This window comes from Neoarius graeffei, chromosome 21 (genome assembly GCF_027579695.1).
Source record: "Neoarius graeffei isolate fNeoGra1 chromosome 21, fNeoGra1.pri, whole genome shotgun sequence".
NCBI classification, from domain to species: Eukaryota; Metazoa; Chordata; class Actinopteri; order Siluriformes; family Ariidae; genus Neoarius; species Neoarius graeffei.
Genome location: NC_083589.1, coordinates 47,325,623 through 47,342,521, shown reverse-complemented (window position 1 = coordinate 47,342,521; position 16,899 = coordinate 47,325,623). Strand labels below are relative to the sequence as shown.

General features: G+C 42.2%; 1 protein-coding gene across 4 annotated transcripts in view; it reads right to left on the bottom strand.

The window, feature by feature from the left end:
* grip1 (glutamate receptor interacting protein 1) overlaps positions 1-16,899 on the bottom strand; it is a 766,317-nt gene that overhangs the window by 72,917 nt on the left and 676,501 nt on the right. For all 4 annotated transcript variants that reach the window (XM_060903259.1, XM_060903262.1, XM_060903263.1 and 1 more), the window contains exon 12: positions 1,420-1,606. In XM_060903259.1, coding sequence (XP_060759242.1) covers positions 1,420-1,606 — 187 coding nt within the window. The remainder of the gene's footprint in view (positions 1-1,419; positions 1,607-16,899) is intronic.

The window sequence follows — 16,899 nt, the reverse complement described above, 5'->3', positions numbered from 1 at the left end:
GGCCCGCGGGCCGCATCCAGCCCTTTGGTTCATTCTGACCGGCCCGCGTAAGGTTAATTAGAAATTACAAAATAAACGTATTTTCTAATTTTACCTCATGCATGGACTGAATGTGCAGTGCTTTTATTTTGAAGTTGTGTTCAACAAAAACGCAATGCGCGCGACATGAACATGACATGAAATCCCACGAAACCTAATCCCGCGATAACTACTTCCGTAATTTGTCCAGACCAACCACAAACTTTTACGTCATCCTTCAAACGGTCCAGCCAATCACATAGTGTGACGTCACCAGCAGGCGCCGGAGCCCGAGCCGATCTGTAGATCTGATACCTACACCGAATCGACTGATCATCATCTGTCAGCTGTGCTTCGCATCTCCACCTCAGACATTCAACCTGACTCTGATGCACTCGTTAAAGGCCAACAGAGACTAGAGTTCTCTCACTGAACAAATAAAAAACTGAAAAACACCAAATGAGGTGATTAGACTACAAATGTGGGCATCATTATTATAATATGATGTATCTTGCTTGATGTTTGGAGTAGAAAGACAATATTGTGATGTCTTTATTGTGTTTTGGGGTGAATGTGACTGAAAAAAAATTGGTACAAACGTTGACATTTTGTTAACCATTGTTTTGGGAAATTTGATTGAATAAATTACATTTTTTGTAAGGCAACCTCGTTTTTTCCATACTCTTACCAGTCTTAGCAGCTTGCAAAAACAATGTTATTTACTGCTTTATATAAAGAAATACAATTAATATTATGCAGCCTTTTGGTCCGGCCCTCCACAAAATTTTCTGTTTCTCATGTGGCCCCATGGAAAAAATAATTGCCCACCCCTGGTGTAAATGTTAGCCTGTCCTTGATTTCTCATTAATAAAAGGTTCATGTCCATCAACACAATTACAATTGCCAAAGTTAATGCCAAAGCTGTCGTATGGACGTGGTAATTACTGTGAGATTTGGGCGTAAATCCTGTCAGCTGCTACATGTGTTTGTATATTTGGGTGCCACCTGAGACAGGCTCGCCCGGGCAATTACAGCTAAGTTCTTAAGCCTTTCATGAAGCTAAGCATTCAATCAACCCACATTCTGTCTGAAAGTCCTTTATCACAGCCACCCGGCAACGTATCAAGTGAAATAGTTATAATTACATGACGGGAAAAGTCGAGCGGGGGAAGATAAGATGCTGATGCAGTAACAGCTCTGTGGGTCTGGAATATGATCAAGATTAGAGACAAGTGCAATGTGGTTTAAGATGAGAAATAAAACATTAACACTGTCTCCGTACAGATCGCATGGCACAGATAAAGCAAACAATTACACGTTTCAGATCCTTCCCACATTGCTCGCTTTTAATTTTAATTTGCTGAGATGAAATGAGACCTGGGTCCTGTGCTGAGACCTCACCTCTCGGCTGGGCTGTCGTGGTCTATGTACGCTATGAGCGGAGGAGAAGTGAGCGTTTCGGTGGCAAACACCCCTCCCTGGAGCTGAATTCCAAATCCCATGATGGAGTCGCTGATCAGGGTCACCTCAGTGGTCTCTGTGTGGACCACCTGTCCGGCCAAGCCCACGGTGCTGGAGGCCAGAGACACTGCAATATAGAGAAAGCAGAAAAAGAAACATTAGTCATGGAAACACTGACACTTGTGGGAATACTGGGTTATTTTTACACCTCAGTTGCTGGGTTTAGCTTGTTGGGTCAAGGAGTCAGGTTGATAATGCACAAACTCAGCACGAACCTAATAGGGAACATTCATTTTCTGGAATTTTCCCCACTGTGCCTGTTGACACAAAGCAGCAAACAGAAAAAGGTTGAATTTTTCAAGTTAATTTATGATTTAGCTTTAAAATTATATTTCTGTATTTACTTGACTTTATATAGTCAATAACTTTTTTAAACTCTAGTTTGGCTTGATATCCAGAGTTAATCCGCTAACAAAAAGTATGCTAGTTGACGCTATCAGAGGGGAAAGTATGGCTGAATTTGGCTTTTTCTCGTAAATAGGACATTTTTTTTTTAAACCAAAGTATGCTTTGTAAAAAAAATTTAAAGGTTCGATTAAAAAACTATGTGATATTTACAGTAAACATTAAGTTACCCATTTTTGGTTTGCTACATAACTATTATCATTATTTCTACCTATTTAAAAATACCTCATTTTCTCTGTAACATCAAGAATGACCACCTGCACTGGAGTCAAGTTAATTCTATTTCAGGGTTTGGATTTAAGATAACCTTTCTGATATTCGAATTCGGAGTTTTTGAAAAGATATTCGTCACTCATCATTTCAGATGTACATGGATATGATACCGAGTAAACGATTTCACATGATATTATTAAGTTAGTGTGAGTGTTGGGGAGGGACGGCATGGTGATGTAGTGGTTAGCAAGAAGGTTCTGGGTTCGAACCCAGTGGCTGATGAGGGCCTTTCTGTGTGGAGTTTGCATGTTCTCCCTGTGTCTGTTACCCCTTTTCCACCAAATCAGTTCCAGGGCTGGTTCGGGGCCAGTGCTGGTGCTGGTTCACAACTCGTTCAACTTGCGAGCCAGCTGAGAACCAGTTTGCTTTTCCATAGCTCGCGGTGCTAAGGGAAGCCACGTCATTACGTCGCTGTATACGTCAGTTACGTCGCTACGTTTGCATAAACCTTGGCGCGAACATTGAAGCAAAAACAACACGGAAGAAGCAGCAGCAGCAACAACAATAATAATAATGGATGACTTCGCGTTTGTACAGCTGCTGCTTCTCGTCGCTTAAAAATAGCGATCTTTCGCGGTCTTGTTATTGTTGTTGGTCTTAACAACTCCGCCCCCCCGCTGACGTAAGCGGTTCTTTCCTCTGGCCCAGCAGAGAGTTGGTGCTAACCTGGAACCGGTTTTTCTGGCCCCAGAGCCAGTTCTTTGTCAGTGGAAACAGAAAACCCGGTTCCAAACTAAGCACTGGCCCCGAACCAGCCCTGGAACTGCTTTGGTGGAAAAGGGGCATGTGTGGGTTTCCCCCACAGTCCAAAGACATGCAAGTTAGGCTAATTGGTGGCTCTAAATTGACCGTAGGTGTGAATGGTCGTTTGTCTCTATGCATCAGCCTTGTGATGACCTGGCGACTTGTCCAGGGTGTACCCCGCCTCTCGCCCATAGTAAGCTGGGATAGGCTCCAGCTTGCCTGCGACCCTGCACAGGATAAGTGGATGGATGGATGGATGGATAATTGGGGTGGTGTAGTGGTTAGCACTGTTGCCTCACAGCAAGAAAGTTCTGGTTCAAACCTCATGGCCGAAAACCTGCATGGGGTTCCCTCCCACAGTCCAAAGACATGCAGATTAGGTCAATTGATTCCTTAGGTGTGAATGTGTGTGAATAGTTGTTCGTCTCAGTGTTAGCCCTGCAATAGATTGGCGACCTGCCAAAAGGCCGAAGCTGGGATTGGCTCCAGCTTCCGATGGATAAGCAATATAGACCCTTCCCACTGACGTCACCAGAAACCGGAAGTAAACAAACCCTGCGCCATATTGGAAGACCAACAAACTCGTGATTAGGGGGAAATAACGGCAGCGCGCGGAATTTAAACCCATGAGGCACTTGATTCATCATAAACCTACAATGGTAAACTTTTGTGCTGTGTTAGGGTGTTCCAACAAAGCTGATGGGAAAGGTGAAAAGAAGTCTTTCTACAGAATACCAGCTGTGATTGAGACACAAGCAAACCAAGGAGCTTTCTGCCAGGAGACAGAGAATAAGTGCATTACTGAGTGTCTGTGAGCAAAGGAGAGCCTGAACGTTGCAACCTCCCTATTGGCTGTTTATTGGCTGTTTGTAAAAATGTATCAATTGTTGCCCTTCATCGCAGACTCGAGAGACGAGACCTGACGAGTTAGTTCGTTGATAGCAGAACAAAATGTCTGGACACAAATCGGGTTTTCAGAAAAGGAAAGAAAATAATCGCAGGGTCGAAAATACAAAAAAGGAGGCAGAAAAAGCAAAACGAGTTAAGGTAGGACAAATGGTTACTTTTCTGAGGCAGCCCGCCGTGGCTGCAGGCTTTCAGTTGTGTCATTGAATGGTTACTTTTCTGAGGCAGCCCGCCGTGGCTGCCTGCAGGCTTATTTATTATAGCCCATTTAGTTAAAATAGTTGATATAAAATGTTTATAGTTATAGTTATGTGATGGTTGTCCTCAGTGTTCGAACTATGCCGATATTTTCGGGGGGTCCCTTTTTTTCCCTGGGGGGTGTGTGTGCTTGCGCTTGTCTCGGAGCGCAGATCTCCAAACACGAGAAGCCTATCTTACGCACATATCACACGGACTCCACACCTCCACACACGCATCGCGTCTGAAGTCATAACTCATCAGGGGAAATCGTGTCCGCATTGGCATGTTCAAAAAACAACCTCGTGTCAACAATGATACCACACGCAAGAACAAAAAAAACAGTCAGGCTACTCAACAACCAACCTGGCAGCAGCAGTCGTTGTCATATCGGTTTATTTTATCTTTGATGTAAACACAACACTTCGGATATGCAAATGCTTCCCGTTACACACGATTGCTATGTCAATAAACATCATTTTGCCAATATTTTAGAGACCCCCCAACATTTCCCAAATCATGTTTTCAAGGGATCTCATGTCTGTTTCAGGGGATCTCGGATCCCCCGAGTACCCCCGTAGTTCGAACACTGGTTGTCCTGATTTAGACTGGTGTGTTTTGTTTTTGTTTTTTTTTGGGGGGGGGGTTGCGCGATGTTGCACCCAGGTCCAGATTAGGGCAGAACCGGCCCTGGCTACATTTCAGGTGTAGTTTGTTTTATGTATGTATGTACTTGCATAGATGTGTACTTGGTCTTCCAATATGGCGACTACCGAAATCTCGCGGCACGGTGACGTCATGCGGGAAGGGTCTATAGATGGATGGATTGTGTTAGTTCTAGGTGAGTAAGTTTGCTTTTACATTAGCACAAAGTGCTGCTTGAAACATCTTTTGTGCCGATATAAAAACAAGCCTGCTCCAGAGATGCACACACTCAGTGCGTTTACATGCACATCCAAATCAAGCTACTGTCGGTAATCGAGCTAAGGGTCCCAGCAGGGGTGCCAGAGAAATCCAATCCTACATGCACACAAGGAAATCGAACTATTGTGTGAGGTACATTGTGCACCCGAGCCACAGGTGGTGCTACACGCCCCATCGTGTTGGTACACTTCCGGTTGTCGTCATGAAGAAGAGCTATTCAAGAGTATAAACAAAGTTATCAGTTCCGTGTTCACAAGAACGACGACGATGAGGACAGCAACATCGAGATATTATATATATTCAACTCCTTAAGCTGAATGAGCATGAACTCTATCTCCTCATTGCTCCAGAAGTGCATGTTTCTACTACTGTTGTCATGCCGACCGAGGCTGTTGTGTTTCCCGCTTGTGGTCTCGTCACTCATCACTTCCGGAAGGAGCAGTGCTGAAGTAAGTAGCTCGACTACGTAGCTCGATAGGGTTTACATGCACTAAGTAGCTCGGCTACAATCGCATAATCTAGGTCGCGTTGCTCGATTACGAGAAATCCAATTCGGTTCGATTTCAGCCGAGCTAAGGTGTTTCCATGGCATTTAGAACTTCGATTTCAGTCGAGCTACGGCAGAAATTCGATTTTCTCTATGTGCATGTAAACGCACTGACTGTAACACACACAACTTGGATGTCACACTTCAGTAACACATTTATTTTTACCTGCATACTGGGTCAGTATCTTCCCCCAACCTTGTGGGGTTTAGTTCATATTGGACCATGCTGGGTTTCCAAATTCACACAAATTAGGATATTTTTAACCCAACAAATTTCAGAGTATATGATCCATCTAAAGTTCACTGTAGTTCATGAACACAAAAGACAGACGACCAAAGATATCTCTGGTAAGATTTTATTAAAAGTTCCGACAGAATGGACCCTTGTTTGTGTTGAATTGGATTGTACCCCCTCTACACACAACCGGACCTGTCTACCAAAGCTGTGTGATAAGATACAGCCTTTTGATAAAGAACACAATGATCTTCAGAATTGTATCATAGCAGAGAGCCTTTAGGAAAACCCTTCTGTAGATAAAGTAGAGAGTATTATTTTGGATCTTGGAGCAAAACTATCTCGCAGTTGTGACAGAAAAATCAAATCAGTACTGAAATGAAAGTAACTCAGGAGCAGGAGAACTTGGGCACTTAACTGTATCTGTGTTGAGACACAAAAAAGGGGTTTTGGGGTAAACATAGACGCCCATGTGCATGCTTCCATCACCACCAAAGTACTGTGCAACAAACAGGTTTGGATATGGACATGTATCCTGTAGCACTGGGGTCGGCACAAGACCCAAAACCCAGAACTCAGGTTGGCAGGAGGCGCAATATTAAAAAAAGATCAACATATAGGACACTTTTCCAATGGAATAAAAACATGTTCTATTCCATTCTAGCGGGTTCCATTCGTTTGGTTTGATAGCATTCAATATTGTTAGCATATCGCTTATCCTAAGTGTATTACGTCACTCTACCCAATGGAGAATGAGTGTTGAATATGGTTCACGATATTGCATGGTTGTCAAGACAACATGACATCACACATTGGAGATGTAAAACTTCAACGCTAGCAAACGACTGTGACAATTTGGAAACAAACACAGCCGCCAGGTTTGCTTCGTTAAATACGGAAGATTTTGAGAGAATTTTGAAAGAGAAAGACACACTGAATGTGTATGTATTATAATAAATGGAAACATACATCTTCCGATGCTGCCTCTGGACACATAATAATAATAATAATAATAATAGCTGACCGGGCGGCACAATGGTGTAGTGGTTAGCGCTGTCGCCTCACAGCAAGAAGGTCCAGGTTCAAGCCCCATGGCCGACGAGGGCCTTTCTGTGTGGAGTTTGCATGTTCTCCCCGTGTCCGCGTGGGTTTCCTCCGGGTGCTCCGGTTTCCCCCACAGTCCAAAGACATGCAGGTTAGGTTAACTGGTGGCTCTAAATTGACCGCAGATGTGAATGTGAGTGTGAATGGTTGTCTGTGTCTATGTGTCAGCCCTGTGATGACCTGGCGACTTGTCCAGGGTGTACCCCGCCTTTCACCCATAGTCAGCTGGGATAGGCACCAGCTTGCCTGCGACCCTGTAGAACAGGATAAAGCGGCTAGAGATAATGAAATGAGATGAGATAATAGCTGACATTTTTCATGGTATATCAGATATATTTCATTCAGCTAGAACTCATCTTCGACTCATTCAGTATCACGCTAGCTGAATGGAATATATCTGATATACCACTCAACACCAGCCAATATTACGTACTTAATTCTGCAATCTTACAAATCATCAAATGACAGTGATGTCTATTCTGAAACAAATGGGCCAAAATGTGAACGTGTGAAAAAAGAATTTCAGTGTAATATTGCCACAAGCTATTCAGTACTTTGCTTCTTCTACCCATCCTCTCTATTAGAGTGTTTTCTCAATTAGTCCAACACGCCTGAAGTTCACACGTTCACAATTATGTTAAAGTATGTTGGCAGACACGTATATGAATGCGTACACATGACACCTACACATGTTCACAGGTTATACTCAAATATAAATTATCCATAAGGCTAATTTGCAGGTTGGATAACATGTTAGATAGTGTAAGTCTAAACACCATATGGTGTGACAGACTGGATATTAGGGCAAGTTACCAAATAACTGGTGAAAATCCTGCAGAGCTCGTACTCAGTAAATCACAGTGAGCTGTTTGCAATCATCAGTCCTTATGTTCAGCCATTTTCAGTATAAAGCCAAATTGCTACTGAAATTTACACTTGACTTCCAGTTTGTCAGAAACATTGAAACTCCAAACAGGCTTTGACCACTACAATGTACGCAACTAAATGGTACATTGTGGAGATTTGTAATTATCCAAAAGCCAAATGAGCCACTTCAGCTGAAGTGATTTTGCACTAGAAACCATGCGTCAGAATCTCAAGTTTAATAATACAGTCATCTTATTTGTCCAACACAAGTCAAAAGTTAGGACATGCCTTCTAATTCAACGTTTTTTCTTTATTTTTATTCATTAGAAGACACTTCATGTCTTAAAGTAATGATGGATGTCGTTTCTCTTTACTTTGCTGAGCGGTTCTTGACATAATATGGATTACTACAGCTGTCGTATAGGGCTATTTACTGTATTTTATTATTTGCTATTTACTGTTGGATCTCAAACGCATTAAGAAGGAAAGAAATTGCACTAATTAACTTTTGACGAGGCAGAACTGTTAACTGAAAAGCATTCCAGGTGACTACCTCATGAAGCTGGTTAAAATAATGCCAGTAGCGTGCAAAGTGTCACCAAGGTAAACGGTGGCTACTTTGAAGAATCTAAAACGTAACATATTTTGTTTTTCAACACTTTTTTTGTTTACCACATAATGCCATATATGTTCCATAAGTTATATTTCATAGTTTTGATGCCTGAGTAGGGGTGTACAAACCTTTGACTGGTACTGTACATAATTAAAAATAAAATTATATATATATATATATGGCGGCACGGTGGTGTAGTGGTTAGCGCTGTCGCCTCACAGCAAGAAGGTCCGGGTTCGAGCCCCGGGGCCGGCGAGGGCCTTTCTGTGTGGAGTTTGCATGTTCTCCCCGTGTCCGCGTGGGTTTCCTCCGGGTGCTCCGGTTTCCCCCACAGTCCAAAGACATGCAGGTTAGGTTAACTGGTGACTCTAAATTGACCGTAGGTGTGAATGTGAGTGTGAATGGTTGTCTGTGTCTATGTGTCAGCCCTGTGATGACCTGGCGACTTGTCCAGGGTGTACCCCGCCTTTCGCCCGTAGTCAGCTGGGATAGGCTCCAGCTTGCCTGCGACCCTGTAGAAGGATAAAGCGGCTAGAGATAATGAGATGAGATGAGATATATATATATATATATATATATATATATATATGGGCGGCACAGTGGTGTAGTGGTTAGCACTGTCGCCTCACTGCAAGAAGGTTCTGGGTTCGAGCCCAGCAGCCAGCGAGGGCCTTTCTGTGTGGAGTTTGCATGTTCTCCCCGTGTCCGCGTGGGTTTCCTCCGGGTGCTCCGGTTTCCCCCACAGTCCAAAGACATACAGGTTAGGTTAATTGGTGGCTCTAAATTGACTGTAGGTGTGAATGTGAATGGTTGTTTGTCTCTATGTGTCGGCCCTGCGATAACCTGGCGACTTGTCCAGGGTGTACCCCGCCTCTCGCCCACAGTCAGCTGGGATAGGCTCCAGCTTGCCTGCGACCCTGTAGAACAGGATAAGCAGCTACAGATAATATATATATATATATATATATATATATATAAAATATGAATGTACACAATGACTTCAGAGCTAAAGTCTAACAATAAAATCTGCATCTAATCCATCAAAAGTGTCAGAGAGCCGAGATGGCCATCGGTAAGTATCAAGAATTGTTTTTCTCAGCAAAAGCAGTGTCTCCTGACCATGATGATCTGACCACCAGATGAGGTCAGAAATCCATCAGCAAGCTATTGCCTTGCACCGAGCTGGTTGTGCTCTTCAAAAGTTATATATCCAGGATAGCTCTGATGAGAATGGCACGCATTTGCCCCTTTGATTGATGTCTCAAGCTCACACAGGCTGGATTTTCAATGCCAGTCATGATATTGTTTTAAAATGCATCATTCTACGAGGTTCGGTCCCTGCGGGTGATTTTTTTTTTTCCCAATTCGGAAAATGATTTAAGATTTGTAAAACTGCTAGTCACTCCAAAACAATCCAATCAGCATATGACATCCGTTCTTTTATGAGTATAATCATTTTAAATTGGTCTTATAGCAGTTTGTGTATTCCGAGGCTTTCTCCAGAGCCCATTCATTTGGGACTGAGGACCGTTCCCAATATAGCGTCCTTTTTGCAGCACACTTCAAACTGGATGAAAAACAGAGTGCAATTTTGTATTCCTGAGTGGTCATGAGCCACAGATTTTCAGTGAATCACTGCCAAGTCTGCTTTTCTTCTACCTCTCTGGCACTGACACTTTTCACTGCCTCGAGTCAGATGCAGACTGGAGACTCTGTGTTGGAGGATTTAGAAGATAAGTTTTGTCTCAAATAAATAATGAGCATGAAAGTCTTACTTCCTGGGATAAAGACATATGATACTGGCACATCATTTGAAGCCAAAGAAATGACCAAGAGCAAGGTCTCGTTCATGGATATTAGGCTACTCGAGCCAACACGGTCCTTAATCGCACTTGTATTTAACTGGATTTGGCTTTGCAAAAATCACCTTAATGCTTCAAAAAAGGACTCCCTAAAGTGAATGACGCATGAAATGGAATGACGAATGACAGGTAGTAAATTTGAACAAAAAATGGTCCCTTGTCATTCAGATTCTTACAAATGGAATAACGATTGAAATCTTTAGTTTTAGACCTCCCTAGGATAAGATAAGTGGGTGCTTGGTGGGATATCAGCTTTTACAAATGGAATGACAGGGTTTCTACAGTATATGTATTGACTTACTTTGAGCTAATGTTGTCAGTGATATCACCTTTTACAAATGGAATGATAAGGTTTCTAGGTGGAATGACATACTTTGAGGCAATGTTATCAGTGATATCAAATTAACAAATGGAATGACATTGTTTCTAGGGTTAGGGTTAGGTTATAGGTGATCTCACTGATAACATTGCCTCAAAGTATGTCATTCCACCTAAAAACACTGTCATTCCATTTGTAAAAGGGGATATCACTGATAACATTAGCTTAAAGTATGTCATTCCACCTGGAAACGCTGTCATTACATTTGTAAAAGGTGATATCACTGATAACATAACCTAAAAGTATGTCATTCCACTTAGAAACAATGTCATTCCATTTCATGAGCTTTAGCATGTCATTCCACCTACATTTCAATCGTTATTCCATTTATAAGAATCTGAATGACAAGGGACCATTTATTGTTCAAATCACTAGCTGTCATTCGTCATTCCATTTCATGCGTCATTCACTTTAGGGAGTCCCTTCAAAAAGCACATTCTGGAATCTGCACTGAAAAGACCTCAAGATACAAAACAATTACTTTGTGCTAATGGCTCCCAGAGAGCAGATTCACTGCTACCTTGGTCATGCTACATTCGGCATAGATGTTACGTGAAGCTGGCGCAGAGAGATAAAAAGGAAGAGAAGATTTTTGTGATTAAGCAGGATCATAGAAACACAGAGAGGACAAAGCTCATGATTGCACATGACCACCTCAAGAGCCAGGAGACTGAATTTCATGAGGCTGTTCTTAAGCCAGAGTGTAAAACCTGGATCTTGAAGGTCAACAGCTGTCTGGAGGGTCACATTTTCACTCGAATAATATACCAAATTCAGCCCATGAAGGTCTTGTTAATGAGGTGATTAGTTAAATCAGGTTCAATGAGGCGCAATGCTAACACCCTTTGTGCAAAATTGGACACTAATATGCCCGCTCTATGGGCACAGCAGGTGTGTGTGCACTTATTTGTCTAAAAAGCTTTGGGAAAGGACAGTGTATCCTCTTCCATCTCTACTGGCTCTGTGTATGTAAGTGTGATCTGTCAGCAGAGAAGTGTGACTTCTTTTATTGACTCTTATTGCATCATGACTGGCCAGCATCAGTGTCAGGACCATGTGATGGGTGACTTTGCAGAATGTCTTTCTCTAGTCTGGAAGGGTGTGTGGACATGCTGAAAACAAAGTGTCAGCACACTTTATTTGCTCCCTGTGAGCTCGAGACAACAGAGTCTCGAGAGAACCATTCGATAAAAGTACCTCTACAACTCTGTTATAGGCAATGTCAATCATGCCCAGCTTAAAAATGATGAACGAGCTGTTCTGCGTTCTCTCCCTGACCTCTCAATCACTCTTCTTTTCCTCTGGCCCTGTCTTTCTTTCTCCCTCCACTTCTGCATACATTATTAATAGCTATTATTAACAGCTTATACAGTAATTGTGAGCAGTAATCCTGGCAGGACTATCTGACCTGGTGAGATAGATTATAGAATGACTAGCGCATCTCTGTGTTATAGTTTTAATTTGGAAAACCATGAATGAGCCTGTGAATACAATCAGATCTCAACAGTCCACTGGAGGAAAAGCAGAACGCCTTCCGAAGCAGATTATATTATTCAATCATTAGGCATGCTCACTTTTCTACTTACTGCAAATAATTAAGTGGATTAACTGGCGATGGTGTGCCAGCCAGGACTGGATACAATTCAAGTGTAAGAGAAGAGACTTGCGTTTTTGCTGCTGTTGTTTTTGATTATTTATCTATAATTCTACTGTCTTCATAGCAGGAAATAGTTCTCTGGTAAACTTGGCTCCACTTTAGCGTGACATACAGTACCAGTCAACAGTCTGGACACACTCATTACTATGAATAAGCAAGGTGGGGTTTACATTAGACCGTATCAGCGGATCATCAGATTAATGTTTTTAAAAACGATTAGCGTGCACACAGCAACGCCAATACACGATTCGCGTGCACACAGCAACGCCAATACACGGATACGTTAATCACATGACTAATTCGGCACGTAAGTTGAAATGTGTCAGTGCGGCTCATCGCTTCCTCCTCAGCGGCTGCGCTCCAAATCACTCCGCCCTGAACAGCGAGTGCCCTCTGGAGGGTGCGCACTCCGGCCCTGCGCAGCTCACAGAGCGCGCGAGTGTAGTGCACGAGCAGTGATTCGGGACTGAGCCGCTGTGCGCAAGTCACTTACCACTTGCAAGTGGAAGGATGGCAAGCCTAAAGACCATCATAACTACACAATGGGCAGTATTTGCATCAGTATTTGCAGTATTTTCATACTTTTATACTCTTTAATGAAAGGTGATACAAGGCGGAAGTCCGCGCCGTTTTTCAGCAGTCGCGTCACATGACCAACGCCAGCGAATCAGGAAGGTGGATGTCACAGTGACGTCGTCCAATGACGACGCCAGCTAGAGCTCAGCACAGCGTATCCGCGTATTCTCAATGTTTACACGGCAGCGGACCAGACACGATCTGGATTGAATACGTGGACGCTGGCGGATTCCCGTTTCCCGGTGTTTCCAGGCGTTTTAATGTAAACGGACAGTGCATCCGCGAAGAAAACGAGACAGATACGGTCTAATGTAAACTTGGCCCAAGTGTGTCCAAACCTTTGACCGGTATTGTACGTTACCCACTAGCCTTTACCCGCTCGTTTGGTAGCCGTCACGTGATGAGAAGAGGTTAACGGCAGAAAAAAAAAAAGGTACAGTAGGTTAACCTTATAAAAAAGAGATTAACAAAGGAAGCAGATATTTCAGTCGATTTCAACATGGATTCAACCTGACTTGTCTTATAAAAAGCAATTTTCCACCACTGCTTTGCATAAGTATTCCCCTTGGACTTTTCAACATTTTGTAATGTTACAACCTGGAATTTAAATAAACTGTCTCTGTGGATAAAAAGCCAATGCTGGGAAATAAAAATAGTCTTGAGCGACAATTAATTAATTTTTAATGCTGCAAAGGGGTAAATATTTATGCAAGTCACTATATGCACAAACACTGCAGAATTCTGCTCTCAAGTTCCCTGATTACAAGAACTTTCATAAGATTTCAGAAGAATCCTCCAATTTCTGGGAACATGATCTAATTGGAGAAATAACTGCTTTGTTGTATTTTGATTAGCTGTGTGTTATGGCATCAACAGATCCTGAACTAATGAGCCAGAACAACAAAACTGTCAAGTAATTATTTATGGATTCCACATTATAAATGGTGTATCCAGAAAAAATTAACCAGAAACCTAAAATATTGTAATGTGGATTCATTACTGTTGACAATTTCCATAAACAGCATCACAACAACCTGCTCATTTAAGGCCAGGTCCTACAATACCAATAACTCTAACTACAACTATAGCAATAACTATAAATAAATCGGTCCCCTGCAGTTTATGTAGATGGTAGTCACACCAGACCGATAACGATACCTATATCCCAGGCCTGGGTTTAACCGTATCGCTGAGATTGCTTCTGAAGCCATTTTTCCAGGCCTGGACCTGATCCGATAAAACATCTGACCAATCAGGTAATTGTTTACATGTGATGTCGTCTGAGCACGTGCTATTTTTCCTGGGTGTCTTTGTACATCCTTGTTGCATTATGAAGTCACGGAATACGGATTCACAGAAAATAAAAAAATATAATACAAAGCACAGATCTTTTATTCACAGATATGTGATTTTCCATGAAATGTCAATAGTAAATTAATAAAGTAAACATATAAATGCATGTTATACACTACCGTTCAAAAGTTTGGGGTCACTTTGAAATGTCCTTATTTTTGAAAGAAAAGCACTGTTCTTTTCAATGAAGATCACTTTAAACTAATCAGAAATCCACTCTATACATTGCTAATGTGGTAAATGACGATTCTAGCTGCAAATGTCTGGTTTTTGGTGCAATATCTCCATAGGTGTATAGAGGCCCATTTCCAGCAACTCACACTCCAGTGTTCTAATGGTACAATGTGTTTGCTCATTGCCTCAGAAGGCTAATGGATGATTAGAAAACCCTTGTACAATCATGTTAGCACAGCTGAAAACAGTTTAGCTCTTTAGAGAAGCTATAAAACTGACCTTCCTTTGAGCAGATTGAGGCCCTGTCCACACGGCAACGAGATGTTATTTAAAAATATATCGCGTCCAAATGGGCAACAATCAGTAAAATATCAGGTCCATATGGCAACGCAACGCTTGCTGAAAACGATGCAATACACATGCCACACCTCTAGGGGCGCTGTAAGACGGTCCCTTCGGAGACACCAGAACAATAGAAGAAGTAAGGACGCATGCGCATAAACTATTATGCGCGAGACTTCATATTAGCCACAAAGTCAGAAAAATCTGTTTGTAAAATTACATTATAATGACCAAATACAATGAAAAGTATTTTTCCAGTCTCACCTGTGAAAGGTAATCCCATGTGGTCTCGTTTGGATGGCAAACCTGTTGGCACAGTTAAACGCAGCTAATCTTTATTCTCCGCTTTGACCTCTCCAATATGGTGGCGAGGATGACGTATGATTCTACGCGGAAGGCGGCGTCTTTAATGGTCCGGAATAAATTGAATGATACACGTTGATGGATTAATTTGTTGTTTCTCACCTGTGAAAGGTAATCCCATGTGATCTCGTTTGGACGGTAAACCTGTTGGTACAGTTAAACGCAGCACATGAATCTTTATTCTCCGCTTTGACCTATCCAATATGGCGGCGAGGATGACGTATGATTCTACGCGGAAGGCGGCGTCTTTAATGGTCTGGAATAAATTGAATACTACACGTTGATGGATTAATTTGTTGTTTCTCACCTGTGAAAGGTAATCCCATATGATCTCGTTTGGACGGTAAACCTGTTGGTACAGTTAAACGCAGCACATGAATCTTTATTCTCCGCTTTGACCTATCCAATATGGCGACGAGGATGACGTATGATTCTACGCGGAAGGCGGCGTCTTTAATGGTCCGGAATAAATTGAATGATACACGTTGATGGATTAATTTGCTCTTCTACGCCCTTTTTGAGGAATGTATTGTAGGACTTAAACCATCATCTGAAGAGGTGAGATCGCTCCTTTTTTTCCCTATTTTTGCTGGCGGGATTGACTCTGCCCTAAGGGCAGAGTCTCTCTCTCTCTCTCTCTCTCTCACTTTGCACCATTACACAATAAATATTCACAGTGAAAATATTTTGTAAGCGCGTTTCATGAACCAAGTTATAGGATTTGTTGACAACTCGCATCGAGTTCGTTACACTTCTACCCGGCGTGAAGCACTCACAGTCATGTGGTTGTGACGTCATCGTAAAGAAATCCGTTCTACTCATCCAGACGACTTCACAATGGCAACGTTGCCAGATCTTTCCACTCTGGAACCCGTTCTCAAAAAGACTGCGTTTTGGGCACCCAAAATGCCGGTGCCGTGTGGACGCCAGGCCTAAACGATAAGCAATTGTATCGGAGTCACCTGAATCCGTTGCCGTGTGGACAGGGCCTGAGTTTCTGGAGCATCACATTTGTGGGGTCGATTAAATGCTCAAAATGGCCAGAAAAATGTCTTGACTATATTTTCTATTCATTTTACAACTTATGGTGGTAAATAAAAGTGTGACTTTTCATGGAAAACACAAAATTTTCTGGGTGACCCCAAACTTTTGAACGGTAGTGTATATTTTAATTATGAACTTCAACAGTCCAAACATTAAATTTGTGTATATATATATATATATATATATATATATATATATATATTTTTTTTTTTTTTAGAGTTTAGTACCAATTCATAATATACAATCTGTAAATTAGCATCCGTGATGCATCTGTATTTTGTATCCTTTTTTTATTATATTTCCGTAATCCGTGACGTGTCCGTATTTTATCAACCACTGGAGTGTGTGTATGGGCTGTTTTGAAGTCCAAGTTGTACAGTATGACCCAGAATAACGTGCTACTACTTGGACTATTCCTACGTTGCATGCATTTATTTCCCTGAGTGGCAGGACCAAGTGATATTATAGTCGGGATTATAGTCGTGGGGTGACTGTTCCAGACTGGAACTAAATTCAGGCATAGGTATAGTTATAGTTATCAATGCTGTGGGACCGGGCCCTTACAAAGGAGTAAATGAAACAAAAACAGAGTCTAATGAAAGGCCTATCCCACTCTTCTGTTGTGAATCTCACGCTCCTCCTACAGCCCACTGACATCTTGACCGCCATCTAACCATCCAGTGAGGCTGCATTCAGAGATCCAAAGAAGGAAAAGGAGGGAAAACAAACAAACAAATGAGGAGCAGCCTCTTGAC